Here is a 21,997-nt window from a genome sequence, read left to right as displayed (position 1 = left end):
GCTTGATGCACGGGGATAATTGCATTACAAGTGGCACTACAATTTATAGCCTTGATTGAATTCCAAACAAGATTGAATTAGCTTTAGTGCAGACTTTAGGGCTGGAGGGGGATTATTGTGTATTAAATGTGCGCCTGCATGTTTTTGCTCATGCCAGCGGCACACAGTGTGTGTGTTTGTGTGTTGAGGTGACTGTCTGGCCTCCTGCCGCAGTGTCTGGAAAGTCAGACGCCCCCCCCCCCCCCCTCTCTACACTGCTCCTCTATCAGGCATACCGAACGCCCCCCCCCCCCTGTCCCTGCTGCGATAAGAGATCCAGCGAACACTAAGCTGCTTCAGCAGCCAACACGACATGCCGGTCAACCCTAACCCCCAAAAAACGTAAATAAAACCAGCCGTCTATTTTACTAAATCCATTTGAGCCACGAATCCAAATACGTTAATCTGTCCCTTATTACTTTTATCGGCGAGCGACGAGGGGGCGCAGCGTGCTACATGACCACCTCTGAACAATGGAGAGTAATCTCTCACACACACACCGGGTCCGTCAGCTGGAGCCTTTGGTTTATCTACACCCATTCTGCATCCGCATCCATGCTTCCTGCAGGAAGTAAAGGACGAGCGGAGAGCAGGGTACGCACGGGGTTCAGGATGGTCAGTGACCAAAGAGCGTACTTGCATTATTCATTTTATTAAATATTTAGGTACCTTAGAATAAAGGAAAAGCTGAAGTTCTGCTTATTGATCACTTTCATGAATTCAGATTTTGAGGAGATTTCAACATCCCACTTGCTAAAAAAAAAGAAAAAACATAATATTTTCTGTTGTACTGCGCTGTGTTTAAAGACAATATTAAGACAGATAATACTGAAGATATACTTGAAGGACTTCAAACAGCTCGCACCATGCAGTGATGTGACCTTGACAACCACTTCCAGGTTCACTGTTACTGCAAAAATCAAAAGACCAAAAAAGGGAAATTACGATCACTGCTCTTATTTAAAAACAACACATTCTAATGCGAAATATGTTCACATTTAATATGCTAATTCATAACCAACTGACATTGATAAAAAGTGAAGCAGGTTTAGAATTTGTGATGAGGAAATAATTTGACCCTATGCCCAAAAGCTCAAGATAAAAAAGTGAATTCATTTTTAATAAGTCAATAAACTTGCAGTATTAACAGAAAACGGGGTTCCCCTGCCTGTTTTGTGTGACGCAGTGTAGTGTGTTTATGGCCCATAACAGATCAATGAGCAGTGGCTTCCTCAGAACTGCTTTGACTTTGAACCAAGTTTCTAATTCCCATTCAGCAGAGTCACTGAAGTAGCCGGGAGCCGATTTTTACGGGTTATTATTTATTGGATCCTTGGCAGATTGCTCTGAGCATGCTGCTTTGTTACTGTCAGGGTGGGGGGAGGCAGAGGGGGAAGAGGGACGGGGGGGGGGTGTTGCGTGTCAGACAGACCCTAATAAAACTGTCTGGCTGTTTTGTGGGCACCAGCTCTGCTGACTGCTCAGCACTTGTCGCACTGTGCCGGAGCTGTTTGGTATTCATGGGGGCACGGCGCTCCTTCAGCTGTTGCTGGGGGCTCTGTGGCACAGGCACACACTGATTAGCTGGCAAAGGCATTGTTCGGCGTGAAACCAAACGGGGGAACCGGGGGTGGGTGGGGAAAGAAAATGAAAAAAATAATAATTGGCGAGCGAAAGGGAAACTGGGAGAGAGATGGAGTGTTAGAGAGAAAATCGATTGTTTTGAACTGCATTCCTAATATGGGTAATTTAGCAGAAATGAGGTTTTCAGAAAAGCGTGCTGCCTTGGGAAAAGGGGAGAGTTTAAAAAATCAGGTCAAGCTGTAATGGTGAAAGAAATACCACCTTTGAGTTGCATAAAGGAAAAGGCCTGACTCTATAATGGTGTAGAGTCAGCAGCCCGCTGTTCTATACGGTCATTTTCACCCTGCTAATTCACAATGTTTATATATTGACGTATACGGTTATTTGACATTTTCTGTCGATGGAACATTTAAATGGAAATTATTGTATTAGGAAAGCAAGAAAAAATGATTGTGGAACTGATGAAACAATCCAAAAATCTGCTCATTGATCTTCAACACACAATGAGATGTCTGTCTCTCATTTCCACAGTCTGCCCCTTGATATCTTACTTTCTGTCTCACATTTAAATCGTGACCATGACGCGTGCAGTTTTTTTAAACATTCCAGTCTCTATTAAAAAAAAAGATAGCTATTATTATAAATATTTGGCTTTTCACCTAATTGTAAATTAATAACGTTAATTTAAAACTTTGGGAAAAAATATTTTTCAAATGATATTACTTTCACTTAATTTTTATATATTTGTATTCTTTGCAAACAAATATATTATATGGTTATTAAGTTTTTGCACACTTTCTTATAGTAATCCGAGACAAAAATGACAGGACTTTAAAAAATAATTGCTAATGGATTTAGCTGCAGTGGAGGGATTAAGTTAGTGGAAGCAGAGCTGTGAAACATGTGTATGAGACATTGTGTGCAAGCGGCTGCTGCGGATGCGGCTCAGGGCCAATTGTCCAGTGATGGACCATCAGACAGACAAATGGGCTGCGGTGCTGACGGGCCAGCCAGCACCACTCTGGGGCTGGGTGTGGTTGTGGAGTGGTAGATGTCCTGGGTCTCATCATCAGATCCCATGTATTGAAACAAAGATTTCGACGCGCAGAGAGATGATATGTCGGCCCTCGGCCCAGCGCTTAAGGTTTGATGGCGATGACGATGCAGAGATCCCGAAAGCCGCTTTGAAAACATACCTATTCTACACATACGGTTCAAAAGCTACCTGCCTGAGCTACTTCCTCCTCATGTCTCAACTACCCCGTCCTCCGCGTCGTTCCTAGTATGTATATTTCTAGCGGTAAATCAGGGAGTGCTTCTTTCCGACTCCACCCTCGGGACCGCTCGGCTGAAAGTCGATTGTGCCGTCCACCCGCGTCCCGAGAGCCTAACCCGTGATATTTTATCAAGAGAGCTCACAAGTTAGGGTCTCAGGGAGCAGGTGAAGTACGACTGAGTCTACTGAGGAGCTGCAGTCGGCTGCAGGGCGCCGCGTAGCAACACAACCTTTCCCTATCTTTCTCTCACAAACACACACACACACACTTCGTCAGCCACTGCTACTTGAAAGTACCCAATCTCTTCCCGAAGGCACCAGTAGCCACAACGTCTCTGTACTATACCAGACATTGGCTGCAATAAAAAAATAAAAAGAGGATCCATATTCCTCCCGCAATGATGATATGTTGTTCGAACGGGTTCAGCACACAGACAAGCAGAAGTAGAAACCTTCTTAGCACGCACAGCGAATGCTAAAGGACGACAACGAAGAAGGAAAATGAAAAAAGGTGGAAAAAGCGGTTGAATGCGTCGATTTGTTCAGACTTAAACAACCCTCATCACCCAGAGGCAGAAGCAGCCTGCTCTGTGCTAACTAGCCTTTGTGCTGCGAGAGGAAAAGCCCCCCCATTCCAGCAGCCGGGGCTCCCCTCTTTGTCCTGAAGAGCATCGGCTGATCATCAGTCTACATTTGTCCCTTCTTGGGCGGCTCGACCAGTCGTCTGCTGGGCCGTGTGCTTTATATGTATACATACATATTGCAAAATAGATATATTAAAAACCCTAATCAATCAACAAGAACACTGTAAAAAAAACGCCACTCTGACTGCAACGCCCTGGATGGCAGAGCCCTGCTGCCTACCCAGCCAACCGCGGTCGCAGGCTTGGCATGCAATAAGTTGTTGAAGGCAACAAAGAGCTTCCATGGATCCAAGAGAGGACCGAGGAGAAGGCTCGATGCTGCAGGTGCACACGGACTTCCCGGTGAATATGAACAAAGTCATGGTGAAGACATTCCCATGTCCTTTTTGCCTGTCATGTACCCAAACACACTGCCGGTTGCCCTCTCTCCACCCGCCCTCCCCATCCTGCCAGCCACCTCACAACTCCTCCCCCTCAGACAAAAAAAAAAAAATGGGATAGATGCCTTTGCCTGTCTCCTCCTCTCTGGGGAACCGGCAGAGTGGAGGCTTCCGGAAGCGAATGCTCCGCGCCGCCTCACACGCTCCGTCTCCTCCTGCCCACGCCGACTGCCCGCCGACTGCCCCCCGATTCCTCCCCAACTGCCTTCCGACTGCCCGCCGACTACTCCTTTTGTTGTCCGCCTCCGAGGACGAGGAAGTGCAGAGGGAAAAAAGGGCAGCGGTAGAAGCATGGCGTGGGGGTGTCCGCCGGAGGCTGCAGCCAGACGTAGGTCAGTGAGGTGGGACGCCCGCCGCGCCCCCCCTTCCAGCACAGAGCTCCATCCCTGCAACCACTCCTTCTCCTCCCCCCATCCAGACACTAGGACACATCAGCTCCACTGACACTGTCATCTACCCCCCCACCTCCTCTACTCATTTTCTATCGCCACAGGTCCAACGCGACGCCTGCCATTGCAGAAGAAGAAAGGAAAAGCCAAAAATGTCTGCTTCCTCCTGCCGCCGCATCCCGCTACCTTTCGCTCTCACCCCCCCCACCCCTCCTCCAGCTTTTGAGCCCTCCACCCCCACCAAGCCCTGCTGCTCCTGCATCTCCTGTCCTTCCTTTACCACTATGTCCACACCCCCACCCGTCCCCTCCCCTGTACCTGTCTGCCTGTCTTGTCTGTTTCTCGCCGTGTGCAGCTGCTCACCCAAAGTGAGATACTGCAGCAGCAGTGTGCAGCGACAGCCCTCGCTCCCTCTCCCTCTCCCTCTCTCTCTCTCACGCACCCTCCATCCAGCCTTAGCTGGCGACCACGTTCCTCTCTGTGCTGATCAATTTCTTCTCTTTTCCTGCGGTGCGCGCACACACACACACACACACACAAACACACACACAGCCATGGTGCAGGATGCACTGTAACTATCCCATGGTCTACTAACATGAATTCAGCTGGCAGAGACACAGACACCAATCAACAGATAAAGGCTCTGATACTAAAATAGCAAACAGTCATCAGAGACAGACAACACACACACACACACACACACACAACTGGCAGCACATGCAAAACCGACAGCAAACAGACAAAAAGATGAAAGATAGCCAACGTGGTTTGAATGGAAAAAGCAGGACGCAGGACGCAGAAAGACGAACACGCACAAGCTGTCGCCTGGATGTGGACGTGGTCACTGTCATGGGGCCCGAGGCTTGGAGGAAGCAGCCCGAGGCACGGGACAATCAGTCCGACGGGACGGGCAGGTGGCGGCTAGTCCTTGATTATCGGTCTGGTATTTTTTAATTCTCCATCTTCCCCTAAATGTCTCCTCTCTCTGCCAGCACAGCTATTGAATTTAATATAATGTATTTTGTGGTATTATTGTACCGTGTCTATAATAATGTATATAATTCCACTGTAGGGAAAGGCTGTAGAAAATAAAACAATACAAAACATTTTTTTTTGTATTGTTAAAAATTGTTAAAATGCAAAACTTTTTTTTCCTATTCTGATTGTGTCTAAATGAGTTTTGCCCTTGACAGCTTGTTCTAATCTCAAAGTCGAATCCCCCTCAACACCCTGGATAGATTAGGGTTGTGACCCCGTGTGACACGGAAGGGGCTGGGTGGAAGATCTGCAAATGTTATCATTGATTGATTACGCCCTTTAATTCAGATAGAAAACGGCCCCTTTTTTTCTTTTCCTTTGCACTCAAAAATAAAAGGCAGAATTGTAAAATGTCCCCTCGTTAAAGAGTCGGCACCTCTGTGCACACAGTGAGGAGCGGGGGGGGGGCAACGCCAACTGAATCCTGCAGCCAATGTCAAAACCGTGGCCAGGTTGAAGTCTATGGGGGATGGTGGGTCTTCGCAGATTGGCTCAGTGATGGCGCCGCTGACGCAGAGACGGGGGGGCGGAGGAGGAGGGGTGCTCTATGCTAAAGCCAGCGGGGCCAGCAGGCGACCATATAGGTGATCAATCAGCTCCATTACAGCCGTGTCACTGCAGTCTGGAGCTGTCGCCGCATCCCGCCCATCACCGCTCCACACACACACACACACACACACACACAAACATTACCCACTTGGTTTCCAGTCTAGACTGGAAACAGAACCCGCTGGCGTGATGAAATTTCCCCACGAGAGCAAATGGCGGGCAATAGCTGCTGTTAGGTACCGCCGACACATTTTCACAGAGGCGCTGGGGATCAGGCATCGATCGGAGACGTCCGTCGCTGTGAGTCGGAATATTCACAATAAGCAGCGAGACGTTCTGCGGCACGACACTTACAGTTGGTCCCATATCCAGGTGCCACAAGCAGGCATCAGAAAGGTATCTAACTGACTTATCTGAGACGCAATGGGAAAACATAGCAGGTAGACGAGGTAAATATGTAATGCACAGCGCCTCGGCAGCCAGCCAGCGGGACATTAATGACGATCATGTCTGGTCACACTAGCTGTCGGGCCAGTCAGCAGATCCTGCCCTTGTCCATGCCCTTCTCCGATCAATGCCATTGATCTGTCCCACGGGTCAAGGGGCAAGAGCGTATCAATAGGGGGAGGGTGGCTGATGCAGCAGGAGAAGCAGGCTTACTCCAGACAGATCAATGACGTCCCCCCCACCCCCCCAACGTCTGCCATCGCTGTGTTATGATTATTCATTTGCCATTAACCCCGAGCACATTAAGGGAATATGCTTCCTCTGGAAGAAATAGTGCTCGGGGCGGCTTTCTTTCATTCGAGAGGGAGATTTTATGAGCTGGCGGAGGTGAAGCGCGCGGCCGGGTCAGAACCTGCAACCATCAGACCATTTTTTGCTAAGGTTTCCACATGTCGCTGACATCAACAGCAGGAAAGCCAATAGGGGGTTGAGCAGTTGTAGACGCACGCTGTGATTGGCCGGTTTTAAGAGTGCCTGAGTGCCCCTCCCCTGTGATGGATTTGGATGGCTCTTGAACACTTGAGGCAGAGAAAATATTAGAAATATTATACGACCCTTGAGCAGGAGGTTCTATCCGTGCGTGAATAAATAGTTTCTCTGATCACGAAAGTGTGATCTGCCATGTGAACACAATGTACATACTTTGGTGTGGTTTTGCTTTTCTATTGAGGAGATTCATAGTGACCTGAAGCTTGGATTCGCATGTCAAAGAGCAAGCTCACGTATTTGACACAGAATTAATTAACCACTTTGTGTTGGCCGTGAGGAAATGAAGCAGATGTGATCAAGGCTGTAGTGATCTTTGTCACACTGCCAGCGCTTTCTGCTACAAATGATTTCAGTTCATAACGTTAAGTTTCATAACGTTAACCTTATTTTTATTCATTTCTAAAGGCAGCTTAAGGACCTCAAAACCTCGTGAATCTGAACTGCATAATGTATTTGTTCAACCATCCCATAAATGAAGGCCCAGCTGGAACCAATGACTTTTAGCTGTGCTGCTGTGGGCTGCTGGATGATTCTCAGCGACTCAACACTTTCCCCCTCCACATCTGGAGGAGCGATTGAAATCCAGAAGTGAGGGTTGATGAGAAAATCACAATTCTTAAAATAAACCCTAACCCAAGACACATCTCGACTCTCTGTGCCATGTTTGATTTGTGACAGCTGGGGAGGTGATCCGTTTCTAATCAAATAAAGCATTTGTTCCTGCCCTTAGTTATTCATTTGAAGACAATGAAATTCCATCTGCCTCCCTGTCCACTTGTCAGCAGTTATTGGGAGCATTTTTCAAGCGAGCGGTTGGGAGCATTGTCAACGTGAGCCCCGGAGATGTTGGGCTCAATGAGGAGGCATGAGCTTCCGAACACCAGGGTGGCAAAAGCAGGACATAAAAGGGATTCTTGGGTTTCCAGGGATTTACCGGGATCCTATTTCCTCACAGACACTTGTTTGATGACAATGGACTCTGTTGCCGATGCGAGGCTGAGCAGGATCACTGAGCTTCAATGGAACTGATAGTATCGGCCCCCGTTTCATTACTCATGTGTAAAAATAGCTGCTTTAGATGAATCCCATCATATATCTGCACTGGTAGGAAACAAATAAGTGATTTTCCAGGGTAACGTGCCTTAGATGGTTTTGGGAATCTGACCTATGTAAATAAAACCCAAAAGACTGGCCTGTGTGTTAAAAGGGAAATAAGTGAAATACAAAAGTCACTTCTGTCTTAGAGCGTGTGCACATATAAACGTGGGTGTCCTGGCAGAACCACAAACTGTGGAATAAGACGACTAAGAAGTCAATTTTAGACTAGATCAGAAAAAATGTGGTTCAATAAGCCAATCCCATTTGGCTTCCCTTCCAATGTCCAATTTATGCTTATTGCAATATATCAACCAAAACAAAGTGTTATTGGAAACCCAACCCAACCCAATCATATTTGGTTGGACATGACATATTACAGATAGAGAAATTGGACTTGATGAGCATTATAACTGTGGCCCAGGAAAGTGAAGTTTGAGGTCTCCTGCTGCAAGTGTTGCCCCCGGGACCCAACCAGGGATAAGCAGTTGAAGGTGAGATGAAATGGAGATGAGCATAAGGAGTTTATAGATAAGTATCATTAGTGTAGTTTGATTGGCCCCACTTGGTTGTTATTATTATAAGTGCCACCCTCAGCCAAAGAGAAGAGCAAACACAGCCTTTAGAAGTCTCTGAGTACAACACATCTGGCTTGGTATAAGGCCGGTTCAGAGGAAACTCTGAGCATCAAACACCATGAACAAAAACCTCCCCCACTTCAGACCAAAAAGCTAATTGCATAAATAACAAAGGTTAAGCGGGGGCCGTCCCGAACACGGCAAAGCAGTTACATCCATCAAACCCCAAATACACTGTCACAATGATAAAGAACTGCAGCAGAAAAGCACAGACGTGATCTAGACATGCTGTCTTTCTAATCAAGCCGTCCAGAAGAGAAACAGTGGTATGTGTTGGTGCTTTGGAGGATTTTACAAGCGCTGGCTCGGTGCCAGACAGCGATGAGGTCAGACCACCGTAAACAGAGACTTCAGTGTCACTGAGGCCATAGCTTCAACCTGAAACTGGACCTCTTATCACAAATGCTCATTGTATGAAACCTGCAAACCTTATTTCCCAAGGCCCAAAGACCACGCATGAACTTGGACTATTACTGCGGAGGCAGCTCGGGGCCAACGGCTTTAAACACGTTAGGTATGATAATTAGAGCTCCAAATCCCTAAGAACTGTATCTAACTTGAGTAAACTGCCATCAAAATATTCAAATGAACTGAGCGAGAGCAGTAATGTAAAACCACGGGGCATGGCAGTCACCGGGAAGGAATCTGTTAAACACAGGCAGTCACATTCATTTTGATTATTGTGTTTGTAATCAAACCGTCTGTGCATCACGATGTCTGGTGCGCGGCTCCCACGGGGGCCAACGCCGCGGCCCACACGCCGACTAAACGGGGCCACGGAGGCGGAGCAACCGCTTGAGGAGCAAAGCCATTACTGTGTGAAATAGGTTCCGCTACACAATTACACCTCAATGAGGGAAATGGCCATTTCCAAATGAGACGATAAATAAACATAGTTAGTTCATTTTAGAATGTCACGGTCTGCTCACGTGGAGCCCGTGTGTGTGTTGCAGTTGAAGGGACACCATGACGCAATCAATGCAGTGCAGTTACTCCAACCATAATGCTTTCAGTCTAAAAGTAAAAAAATACAGCATACGTCAAAGGTCAGCTAAGAAATGAGATCCACAGAGGGGGCAAAGGTCACATCACTGCATGAGGCAATGCTACCCAAAGAGGCCCTGCATTAGAAGTATTCTCAGTGGAGACAGATGTCATACGTGTACTCCAAGGAAAGCTAGAAGGTTGTACAGTTAACTCCCAGGGTGTAATTCTAAACCATACAACCTACTACCTCAACCCGGATGCACACATTGTCAGCTTTATATAGCTTCTCTATTCATGAAATGAAGCACATCAGATGCCACTAGCCTAAATAAATACATGTCAAACTTCGCTTTGAATGAAGACAGCAATCAATAGTTCAATCACAGCTGTGAGTAGGGATCAGCAGCCATGTTGCTTGTTTACGTTGATGATCATTTTGGGGGGGTGGCTTTGGAGGGGAGGGTTTGGCCACTTTCTCTTGTAGCGACATTGAGAGCGACAGCTGCTAGCTAGTTTTTAGGTCAGATTACTTTAAATTCAGTGTATTCTTGCTGGTTTTTCACCTGTGTACGCTCCTACAGCAATAAAGACTTCCCCCCCAAAAAGGTTAGAAAGCGACGTTCACACCACAATGACAAAGACCCACAGAGGCGAGCTTGTGCTGTCAGATTTGCCACAAGATCGGATCTACGGGTTTGTGCCAAATGGTTAGGGCCAAAGTAGCAAAACAGTGACGGTTTTAAAAAATGTGACTACGGTTCATCTGGCTGAGTGTGTCGTGAGTGTGACGTGTCCCGGACTGCAGAAAGCCAATCACACAAGGCGACTTCACCTCAAAACGCCTGTGCCTGTTGTACTGAGCGCTGACAGCGAGTAGAAAGGGGGCAGCAGAGGATCTACTTCTGCTGGCATTTGGAGAAACTGCAGCAGGAGCCTTTGTTGAGTCCCTTAAAATGAAAGTTAACAAAGCAGACAAACTCACCCTTCATGGAAGAGGCTTGCTGCCGAGGAGGGAGTGGAGTTTGGGTCGATTCGGAGTTCTTCTCCTTTAAAAAGAAAAGGAAAAAGAAAGTCCTTTAGTGCTTTGTGGAACACTAGCAACCATTGTGATGTGAAGAAGAACCGTTGCACAACATTGAACACCAGATCCTCACGAACACTGCAGAGTGACTTTACACCCTTAAGCTACTGAGCGCCACAAACCTCGCCAGTTCCCACATATCTCAGTGACTCTCGTTGTTGCCGTGTTCCAGCAGCAACTGGCCCCGTATGCAGCAGTCCTCCTCGCGGCCAGCAGAGACGTGTCTCTGGCGAGAGGTTGGTCCTGCTCAGCCAACACCGCACAGAGCAGGGAGGGCTGCCAGTGTAACGAAGCGTGCCACGGTCGGCTACCACTAGCTGTGCCAGTGCCAGAGAGCACTGCAACCAGCGCAATATTCCCACGGCCGCAGTGCGACAAAGGGAAGTCTGAAGCAAAGAAGAAAAAACGCCACTTACCCAGGACTGGGCCTGATTTATGGCGTCTATGTCTGGTGGCGAGCAGCGTTTTTGTTGGTGTCGTTTTATTCTCGGTAATGAGACGAACAAGGAAAAGGAACCGAGGGGGCACCTTCTTAAAAAGCGAGCTGGCTGACAATGCGCCGCTCAGTTTTGGTTACGCTGCGGACGCCATTTCCTCCGAAAAGCAAACAGGAGGGTGAAAGAGAAGAAAAATACTGGAATAAAACGATTTGCTGGCATCATTATTCAAAGTTTCCCCCTTTCTGTCCCTCTGCCTCCCTCCCTGTCTCTCCCTCCCTCTCCCTCCCTCCCTGGCTCCATCACAAAACATGGCTGGAGAGATCACATGATTTCCCACCAAAAAGCCGCAGCATTACCAGTAAGTATTCTGCTGACATTGTAAAGACAGCTTTTGTCCAAATCTAAACGTCAGCCCGGGCCGCCCCCCTCCCAAAACCTGGCACCTCCTGCTGTTGTGTATGTGTGTGTGGGTTGGGGCTGGGGAGGGGGGATGTGAAGGGTTCTGTTAGGAGTCATGGCAACCTCCACCTGGCAGACTGCCCAGCACACCAAGGTGGTGTTGGGGGGGCTAATATGGTGTCAAGCAGGAATGCGCGGTGCCTTCCAAAGTCAACTCTGCGGGCGTGCGGCTTGTTTGAGATTTCAGTTCAGACGCCAGCGAATTTTGTTTTTAACAGGGTCAAAACGAAAGAGCGGACATGGGGCGAACAAATGACTGGCCGCTCTTCCCGCTCCAACTGGTGAAATGAAAGTTGACGCGCTTCTGTTCAAACAAAAGACGGGATTCATCCTGAAGCATGTGAGCTGAGCAGATCAGGTTCATAGTGATGTTACATTTCAACCTGCTGAGTTACCTGTTTGAGTGAACATGGCAGATTAGTCTGAATGAACTGAATGAGCGTGTTTAGTGGCTCCTAACAGTACAGGTATAATGTCATGGACACGGGACTCACTAAAGAGCCAGGGTCCAGATTAAGGCCTTTAGAGCCGCTCAGTACTCTCTCTCGCTCAATTTGACACCAAACCTCTCGTGCATCTGTCGAACTCTGGCCATGAATCAATTAGGACATGTTTGTGAGAGCTGTGGCTCTGTCCCATATTAGTTTTACCCTTATTTTTATGTTTATTTTTCTGCATATTAAAACTCTACAAATGTCTTTGGTCACACTTACGTACGATCATTAAAGAAGATGATGTATCTAATGAAGATACATCAAGCACTAAATGTTAGCCTGCACCTGAGATCATTAGGAAAAATGTACTGCAAACCGTGGTTATGTCTGAGCATTCATAATGCTTATTTGGTGTTCATTATCAGATTTTATGGCCTTTGCGTACCTGGTGGTGCGGTGGTTTTAGTGGTCAGCACCGTCCCCCTCACAGCAAGAATGTTCTGGGTTTGAAACAACCAAGCAGAATTTCAGTGTGGAGTCTGCATGTTTTCCCCGTGTCTGTGTGGCTTCTCTGCGGCTGCCGCCCACAGTCCAAAGACATGCTCTGGGGGTTAATTGCTGACACCCTTGCGGGTGTGTGAATGCGAGACCCTGCGATTGACTGGTGACCGGTCCAGGGTGAACCCGTCCCTCGCCCGATGTGGACTGGGATAGACTCCAGCCCCCCCGCCACCTTCTAAAGATAAACGGTACGGACGATGACAGACACCAGGACATTTCAGAACAAACATATTGTGACAAATCAAGGAGGGGGGCTCCAATTGAATCCGCTGTTAAAATGTCTTAAATTCATTCAAAATGTTTGGGAGCTTAAACGTCTCTTATTGACAGTTTTTCACAACAAATAGAATACCTCAGTAATTTTGAACAAACACTTGTATCAGAGCGTAAACCATATTATTTCAGACTCCATTACGGACCGGGACAAGCGGAGACAGTTCTTCTTTCCACTGCGGACCACACATCATTAACACAGCTGGATTGTTGAATGGTTTATGGTTTTAATGCAGGAAAAGACGTATATGCACGTTATGTTTAATATTATCACATGCAGTCAACTCATCTCTGCTGCTCACATTAGCACACTACTCCTCTCTATTGTTATTAGCTTGAAGGAAGCGCTGTGGATACATTAGACCGGTGCTGTGAAAAGCTGAGAAGATTGCGATTAACCGCTACAGTCACATTCCATGCAACGCCATAGCGCATTATATATGCGAGTCCACCTAAGACACAAAAAACAGTTGAAGTAGATCTATCAACAAAATGGCCATGCGGCTCACGTGGTCATCTGCTACCTACGAAAAAAGGAAAAAAATCCCACTGAGATGGTCATTTCATATCCTGAGAGGAAGGAGGCCAGGGTCGAAGTTCAAATGAGAATGGGGGTGAGGGGGGTTGTTGCACCTCCCTATGGGACGGGATATATCATTGCACACCAGACAGGGCCAGACAAACCAGACGGACTTCTCACGCTGTTAGATGTGAAAAATCTATAGTTGGTGGGGGAGGGTGGCACCAAAACACATCACATGTGCACACGTGGGAACAAACGACATTGGTGGCTTCGAAACAACGGCCTGGTACCGTTGGCCCATTCAATAGAGACATATTTCTGGTAAATTTCCATAAACTGTCCCTATATCCTTACAGCAGCACACGGGATGGATAATCTGTGACATCACCAGGTGCTTCTACATCCCTTTACTGCTGATAGCGGCATTGGGCAGATTCCAAGGACAACACAGCTATCAAACACAGCGTTGGTCAAATATGAAGCATCATCCTTTTACTGTGTTGCCTGTTTCTCTATTTCAACGTTTGGCCGCCACGTTGAAAAAAGTCAAGCCAAACCAAGGCAAAGCCCACCGTGCCCTCTGGTTTTACAGCTTAACAGTACCTAAAATAGGTTGTTGAAAACATCTGAGGCCGTAAACAGCCGATGCAGGGAGATGATATTGATTCATACTGGCTAACACAGCTCACTACTGGAACAAATAGGATGTGTTGACATTGAACAGGTAGAACCGGACAGTCAGGACACTTGGAGAAGCTGCATGACTTCAGTTTAGTTGTACCATTGACATTCATTTAGTAAAACTACTTACTATGCACACCCAGCAGGCTCACACGAGGCATCCACTGTACATGTTACACAACAAAAAAATACAAAACCTCAAGCAAAAGTCAGAGTGATGCGTCTCGGCATTCTGGCCGGTTGTTGACTCTCACCGAGGTGACAGCAATGCTGCTTTGGGACTCGTAAAGCCGGGATATGGAGTTGCTTTATAAAGCTCACAGAGGCTTTTCTCTTCTTGCCGTGGAGCCCGTCAAAACGGATGACTTTGCCTGACCCACCTGTCTGTTGACCGTGCTGCCTAGCACCAGACTAAACACTGGGATCTTTCGCAGAGGCTCATTGGCCAGCGCCGACCGAGCAGCGGCCAATGGGCGCGCTCGGGGAGGGAACGGCTGAGGAGTCGCACAGTGAGCTAGGTAAGGGGAAGGAAGGAGGCTGCGCAGAGACAACCAAACCTCACGCTGAGTCCCCAACAGGAACAGCGAGACGGAAAAAAGAGAATAGAGCCTGGTCTTTTTTTATCGCACAACACAAATAGAGATGCTGCGTGCAGAAACTCTGGTGATCGGGTAGGAAATGTAAATGATGCACAACAACAGCACAGTTAAAGGGCATCTGATTTGATAAGCCGGCTCCAGACTGAGGCTATCGGACCGTGCGTCACTACAAGGGGATCAATACCTAATGAATTCCAAACAGCAGAGTTTCAGAAACACCAATGTCTCCTACACATGAGCGCATAAAGGAGCTCTGCGGATCGATGAATATGACATTACACGCAGGCGGAGGAATGGATCTTCCTAATTGACCTGAGCATTTTGAAATGAATTCAAACGACATCTAAAACAGTTTCGGACGGCGCGGCACCTTTTGGCCCCCGAGAGCTTCCCGTGGCTTTGTAGTTTTAATTACCGGCGTCTACCATCAGGCGGTTCGGGCAATACCGCAAAAACAATGGAGGAATAAAAGGCTCCGTTTGGCATTTACGTAGAGGCAGAATGAGCACTTCTCAATGAGAGAAGGTTTCCATTGTGCTCAAATCCAATGTGTTACACAGCCGGAGAGACGACAGACGCCAGTGAGGAGCCTCGCACATCTGATGTGTACTTCCATGAAGTGTGAGAAAAGATTCCTCTTTGAAAAACCACAGGTGACGAGGTTTAAACATCTGAACTAATATATATTATCTATATGCTTTTTGCAACTAACTAATTGTTGGACATCAACTGTATATTTAAATACAAAATAAATGTATTTTCTTATCAAATATGTATGTATTAAGTTAACATTTTAGGGATTTTGGATATCTATATTAGACACAAAGTATTAAACTTATTAAAGACGACTTCTTATCGAATATTTCGGCACGTCACTTCCAAATGCTTCCCCCAAAAAGATTATCGCGGCAATCGGCGGACATTTGGAAGACGAAAACTGCAAATGACCTGAATTTGCAGAAATTACAGAAATTAATTGAGGCCTTGCAAAAACAATCAGACATAAGAGATAAAATAAGTACCAGTTGTTATATTATTGAAGTTACTTACGTGAATTTAAATAACAAGTCAATATCTACACGATGGAGCTTCACAAGAGAAGGAGCTTGGTACTGTATTCATTCAATGTGTGTTGCTTCATGAGTAGAACCCACAGTCATTCTGGATAATGTTTGCAGAAGAGTTGTCTTACACATGTTATAAAGCTTTTTTATGTCCTAATATTTTGATTAATGAAAATACCAATGCTGTGGCAACTTTATTCTCCAAGCTTTCATCCCGGTAAAGCCCCTTTGAAGAGGATGGAATGCACTTGCTCATAACAATATGGTTAAAAAAAGGATTTTTGGGGTTGAAATAAGCAGAAGCCCATTTGGTATTCATTGTTATTTTAAGACAGATTTTTTAAGTGTAATTTACAGTGGATTCCTGGGTATCAAACTGCATCAGACTCTCAAACAGAGAGTCTGTCTAAAATAAACACCACAGAAAAAATAAATGCTGCAAAAATGATTCAAGCCCTTCATTTTGAAATGAGTACTAGGGATCCATGGTGTGCAGCACACAGTCAGACCCGCTCCCAGACCCGGACGGAAGGGACCGTATGGACACGGACTGTGGGGACCAGGAATGTAGGACCCTCTCGGTTTGATGGAGCAGGACTTAAAGCAGGAAATCACATGCAGCTGGTCAACACAATAAAACCATCCATTCGTCCCTCCATTAGGAATCGGGAGCATTTGTCCCATCCAACAGCGTGACAATATCCTCACGTGGGCTCAAGGTGTGTGTGTGTGTGTGTGTGTGTGTGTGTGTGTGTGTGTGTGTGTGTGTGTGTGTGTGTGTGTGTGTGTGTGAGAGATTCTGCAGAGATGCGCTCCAAATGAAAAACACGAGGCCGCTCTCGAGCCCGCAAAGCCGCACAGTGAGTCAGTCAGTAGTGATTGGGACGGCACAGAGCGGAGGGGGGTGCGGGGGTGGAGGGGATTAGGAGGCACCCTGGTGTTTCCACTGGGGTCCCCCCTGCTGGGCTACATGGTCTCCGCTCCCTTTGTCTGCTGTTAACCCGTTAAATCCCGTTGAAGAAGCCATACACAAAATGTGTCACACACCCCAGGGGGTGCATTTCGTGTGGCAGAAAGATCTTAAAGGGGTTACACAGCACTGCCACTGACTCCACCCCCCCCCTCACACACCCCCCCAAACATTCATTAGTATCCTGGGGTGTTGCGGTTTCAACTGCTGCCAAATCGCTATAAGTACGCTCACAGAAAGTGTAATCACGCCGCAGTGATTAATGACGGGGGCCTCTGAAACCAAACCATTGCACCAATGGCAAATTACTGCTGTAAAAATAAGTGTGTGAGCGGGTCAGCGAGGCCGCAGCACAAAATGTCTGCCACTGTGTATTTATACACAGTGTGTGAGCGTTGGTGGGGGGGACGACTTCCAGTGACCCAATTAGAGCTCTGAATGCAGCTCTACAGTCCCAAAAAAACAAACATGCTTTGGCTTTTGCGTTCTGCATTCACACAGAGGAGAAGGAGTATCTGTTGGTGTGCTCAGGTAACCACAGAGCGGCTGGAGCACCGTCGACGCTGTCGTCACCGCTCAATACAAATGTACAACTGTATGATGTCATCCCTGCGACGCAAACCCTTCCCAGAAAAGCATGCGGCTTGGTTGGGAATGTGAAGTTAAATGTCCTGAAGGGTCCTCTGGAGGGCTGCGGAGTCAAGATCACATTTCTTGTCAAACACTGACGTTGGTGCTCTGTTAATAACCACATTTGATTAGTTCTCCACTTTCCCCTCCACTAGACACACACACATAGCTTAGATGAAGAGCACTCGACTCGTACCCAAATTGAACTCCACTTATATGAAAGATAAAGCCTTTCTGTGGCCCGGCTGCCTTGGAGTATTTCATTGAGAATCAGTCTCGACATTGTCAGTGCCACGGCTCGGTGTCATGAACATAACACTATTTGCCACGCATTAAAGACGCTTGTCAAATACATTTTCTGTGTTCCCCACTGACTTAAATTAGGAAGAAAGAAAGGATTTTCTTTGAGAGAAAAGGTATTGGGTGATAATGCTCGAAATATCATATGAGTTTGCATAACAACAGCAATAATAATAATAATGTAATTGAGACAGAACATGAAGGGATCTGTCATCAGTGCAGGTGATCACAGAGGGACTACAGAGCTGCAGCCCGGGTCTGGACTTCACGCCACACTGATCCTTGTCCCAGTTACGACAGCGATTTTGTTTTTTGATCGTTCATTTGCTCAGTTGTCAGTGCACCTTTGACTGAATTTCAGCATACACACACACACTTGATGAAACAAGTGTAAAGAACAAGAAGATAATTAACAATCCACGACCGTAAAAGCGAGGCCTGTGGTGTCGTATGAGCATGAATCTGAAGTCTGAATGCATCTCGGCATCAATCGGATGAAAGCCTTACAAGATGGCCTTATTCTTTTTTTAATAACAATAAATCAAAGCGTGCACATGGCCGAGGCAATCAAAAGCAGAAAGAGAGAGAGATGGCCAAGCAAGTCTAACGTCCCAACAAGCTGAGGATCAACTGGTTCCAATTAGGATTACAAAGACGTGCAAAAATTAGAGTGAACCCATCCAACCCGTCTCCCTTTGCACCTGCTGAGAAAAACAGTATTTTATGTCTGCTGTCAGATTCAAACGTCTCCTCTCCATTTGCAGCCTTTTCCTCTCTTAAACAAGATATGAAGGAAAACGCTCGCCGGCACAAAGCCATATGTGCGGCCGTTGTCCCCGCTAGCTTTCCCTTTTCTCCCCCCTTTCTATTGCCGTTTAATCCAGTCACATCGGCTCCCTGAGCAGGTGAAGTCAGCCGGAGACTTTCCCACGGTCCGAGAGCAAATCCGACGCCCCGAGCCCTTCCTGAGGGCCGGCCATCTGTCCGCTCTGTTTGGGGAGTGTTGGGGGCTAAAGCGTCAGCTGCATGACCAAATCCAACGTTCCAACACACGAGGGGTGTTTCTTTCACAGAAAGAAAAAAGAAGAGCCAAAGCATCCATTCAACTCAATACACACACATACACACAGCTTGTGCCCAAACACAAACAAATCAACAAGCAAACAAACAGACCGATTTGATAGATTTACAGTCCGAAGCCCTCACTCTCTGTGATGGGGGCAGTCAACGGTTTGCTACAGCTGATCTGAAAACTCAGAAGACAATAAATGTTTAAGAACAGATCCCAGCGTCGCCCTGTGTGGAGAGAACCCTAATCAAGATGTGCCTCTGCACAAAGGGGTTCCCCACGTAAACCTTGACCTTTGCTCCCTGTGACGATAAATCACCACTGCGGCAGGCTTCCAAACAATACTATTTCAGTAAGAGCTCACAACAAACAAACAAACATCTTACTTTGAATTCGGGTTTGCGCGAGCATTTCTTTCTTTCCCCAAGCACATCCCAAAGTGCACCCCCCCCCCCCCCCCCCCCCCCCCCTCTCACAACTTCCCTTTTTTCTTCTCCCCGCCTCCTTCAACTGACGTGCCATCGTCTTAAAAAGCGACTGTGCCGCCGGTGGACGTGGTCCTCCGCGCACCCGGCCTGGCGCATTTTTCTTTCTTTTTTTTTTCTAAATGCGTGACATTGCCTCTGTGGGAGCATGAGAACGGAGCTTCCTCAATGGCAGGGTCCCCATACCCGGCCCGTAACCATGGAAGCAGATGCCTGCCCTCCCGGCCCTCCTTACCTCCTGTCGATCCCAGGCTGTGAGCGGCTTCGCCAGTGAAAAGAGGCTGTGCCTGCTTTTCTCCTCGCTCTGACCGAACTTGCCCCGCTCCTCAAAAGGAGCCATTGAGCGGGTCACCGGTCTAGACTTGTTTGCACGGTCCAGGGAGCAGCCTTGATGTAACCCTTGCTCTCCTCTCTCCTCTCTCTCTGCCTGCCACACCAGCCGCTCAGCGACTGCAGACTGTGGAGGGGTGGCGAGGAGGGTGGGGGGGTGTCGGGGGGGGGGGGGGCGGAGGGGGGCATTGGAGACGCGGACTTGAAAAAGGAGCCCGTGCCGATTTTGCCATTGTGCCTTTTCATTTATCGATCGAATGAATATCGAACCTTCTGTCCCTGCGTGTGTGAAACGGATAGCTTAGCAAGCATTTTGTCCTCCCTCGCCGGTCCGTGTCCAGGGCCCAGATGAAAATTCATTACGCACTAATTGTAAAACTAATTGTGTCATTTTTATTCAGAATATTTGTTTTGGTCTCTCTCTTTTTCATAATCCCTGCATTGTATAACCGTGATGTCCACTGATATTAAGAATGACGCATAAAGGACGTCTGTTGGATTTCCTGATGAGTTTGAGTGTACATTTAAGAATGTTTATTTCAGAATTAGCATTTAATGTATACACAAAAAAAAAGTAAAGCGTTGGATCGGATAAGAAAGTAAAGAAACGATTTACTAAATTCTTGCTGCATTTGTTACACTCAAATTGATTGGTAACTATTTGCATTTAATTATTAAATATTATAGGGAGACAAATACAACAAAAAATAAAATACTAGATTTCTAGAAACTGCTTGTGGTGGATGATTTTCCTCAGCATTTCAACAAATTCTATACAGAGAGAATAATAAATGAATACCTGGATTATTATTTGGAGGATTTAATGAATGAAAAAAATATATATAAAATACTAAATTGTTAAGTTCAGGCAACTGCAATTATTTTGATATAATCCTTATTTCTGGTCTGCTCACGTGAACACAAATTGTGTGCGTTTCTACATCGGAGGCTTATTCGTGTATTCAAGGCGATGGGAGTGAGGAGGCAGGAAAGAACCTCCATCAGCGTCAGCAAAAAGGTGAGACAAATGTTGACATACCAATATTGTCCAATGGAAGCCTGTTTCATAAAGTGAAGCTCGTTTTGTTATTCCATGTTTTCACATGTGCTCCTATGAGCACTTCATCTTTAAAACAGAAGAATTCGTCCTTTGGTTCGTTCCCAAGACAAAATTTAAACATTCCCTTCGCTTAAAGGACGTACAGAATCTCATTTACAAACGTTCATAAAGCCAGTTATCAATCATTTATGTCATCATGATAACTATTTTTTTAAGAGAACTAATGCATTCTAATAATTCAATGTGTTGCATAATGAGAGTTGCGAGAGAAAGAAATGTTCCCGTATAATGAGCTGTTATAAATACAGCACATAAAAATAGTAAATAGGCATGAATAAATTTAGAGGAACGTTGTAGCTTCCATGCACCATGTGACGCGTTGCTTTGTGGGGGCCAATCAAAGGGGGGCCAACACGGGGCAGAAAATGAGCAAATTCAAAGAGGAAGGAGAGCAAAGGAACCAGTGAAGTAAAAAGGCATTGTGTCCACAATCCATGAGGCTCCAACTACCCAAGAGAAAAGTCACCAACCAGCGACCAAAACCATTCAACACCAGGGTAGAATTCCTTAGGTTTAAGTGATTAACACTTACTGAGATTATGATCAGACAATCATATTTAACAATACGAAAAAAATTAACTGAAAAGTGTTTCGTAAATTATATATTTGTATTAGAATCATTCGGTGATGTCATTTATTTTCCAGTTTTATTACTATAAAATATCTGTTACAACTACAGTTACAATTGACATTACAATTCCTGCCATTTAACATATTTTCGATAAAATATAATTACATTAAATGATAATAACATGCATATGAATAGTTCATTTTAAAAAGTAAAGCGTGAATGCGCTGTTATCCGATTGTTTTAATATTATTGAAATATCTTCTTTTAAAAAGGGAATATTTTCCAATAAAAGGGAAACATTTAAGAGCTATGGTAGGGAACAAACAACAATAAAATAAAATAATAAAATAAAATCCCCCCCTCAAACATTAATCAGTGTGAGGAGAGGGGGGAGAGTGTCGACTGAACCGACAAAGGGACAGGGACAAGGACAGGCCGGACAAACGTGTCTCATATTACATTTTAGAGCACAAGCCCATATTTTACTTAGAGACAATAAACTAAATATAATTATTTGACGCAGAGCTTTGTGTACAACAGGGAATGAAATACTATCAGGACACATTTCATATATTCCCCTAATGAACCAATCCAAATTATAGTTATTTCTTCCCCATGAACTGATTCTCAAACAAATCTGTAGGTTCTGTAAGATGATCACACACACACACACACACACATACACAGAGCTTCGGCCGATGTTCCCTGGAACATACAAGCTGACCAGCGAAA

At 46.1% G+C, this 21,997-nt stretch overlaps 1 protein-coding gene across 5 annotated transcripts in view; it reads right to left on the bottom strand.

Moving 5' to 3' along the window:
- Positions 1-21,997, bottom strand: part of LOC120821675 (uncharacterized) — a 39,945-nt gene that overhangs the window by 5,248 nt on the left and 12,700 nt on the right. For 3 of the 5 annotated variants that reach the window (XR_013468342.1, XR_013468343.1, XR_005712574.2), the window contains one exon: positions 10,658-10,721. Coding sequence is in view for 1 of the 5 variants with exons in the window: in XM_078106495.1 (XP_077962621.1) it covers positions 10,658-10,721; positions 19,480-19,584 (169 nt within the window). In the remaining 4 variants the exon portion in view is untranslated. Of the gene's footprint in view, positions 1-10,657; positions 10,722-19,145; positions 19,257-19,479; positions 19,700-21,997 lie in introns of those variants that run through there. The other 2 variants (XR_013468344.1, XM_078106495.1) reach the window with 2 other exon arrangements.

The sequence above is a fragment of the Gasterosteus aculeatus genome, chromosome 7 (assembly GCF_964276395.1).
Source record: "Gasterosteus aculeatus chromosome 7, fGasAcu3.hap1.1, whole genome shotgun sequence".
NCBI classification, from domain to species: domain Eukaryota; kingdom Metazoa; phylum Chordata; class Actinopteri; order Perciformes; family Gasterosteidae; genus Gasterosteus; species Gasterosteus aculeatus.
This window is presented reverse-complemented; position numbering and strand designations above follow the sequence as displayed.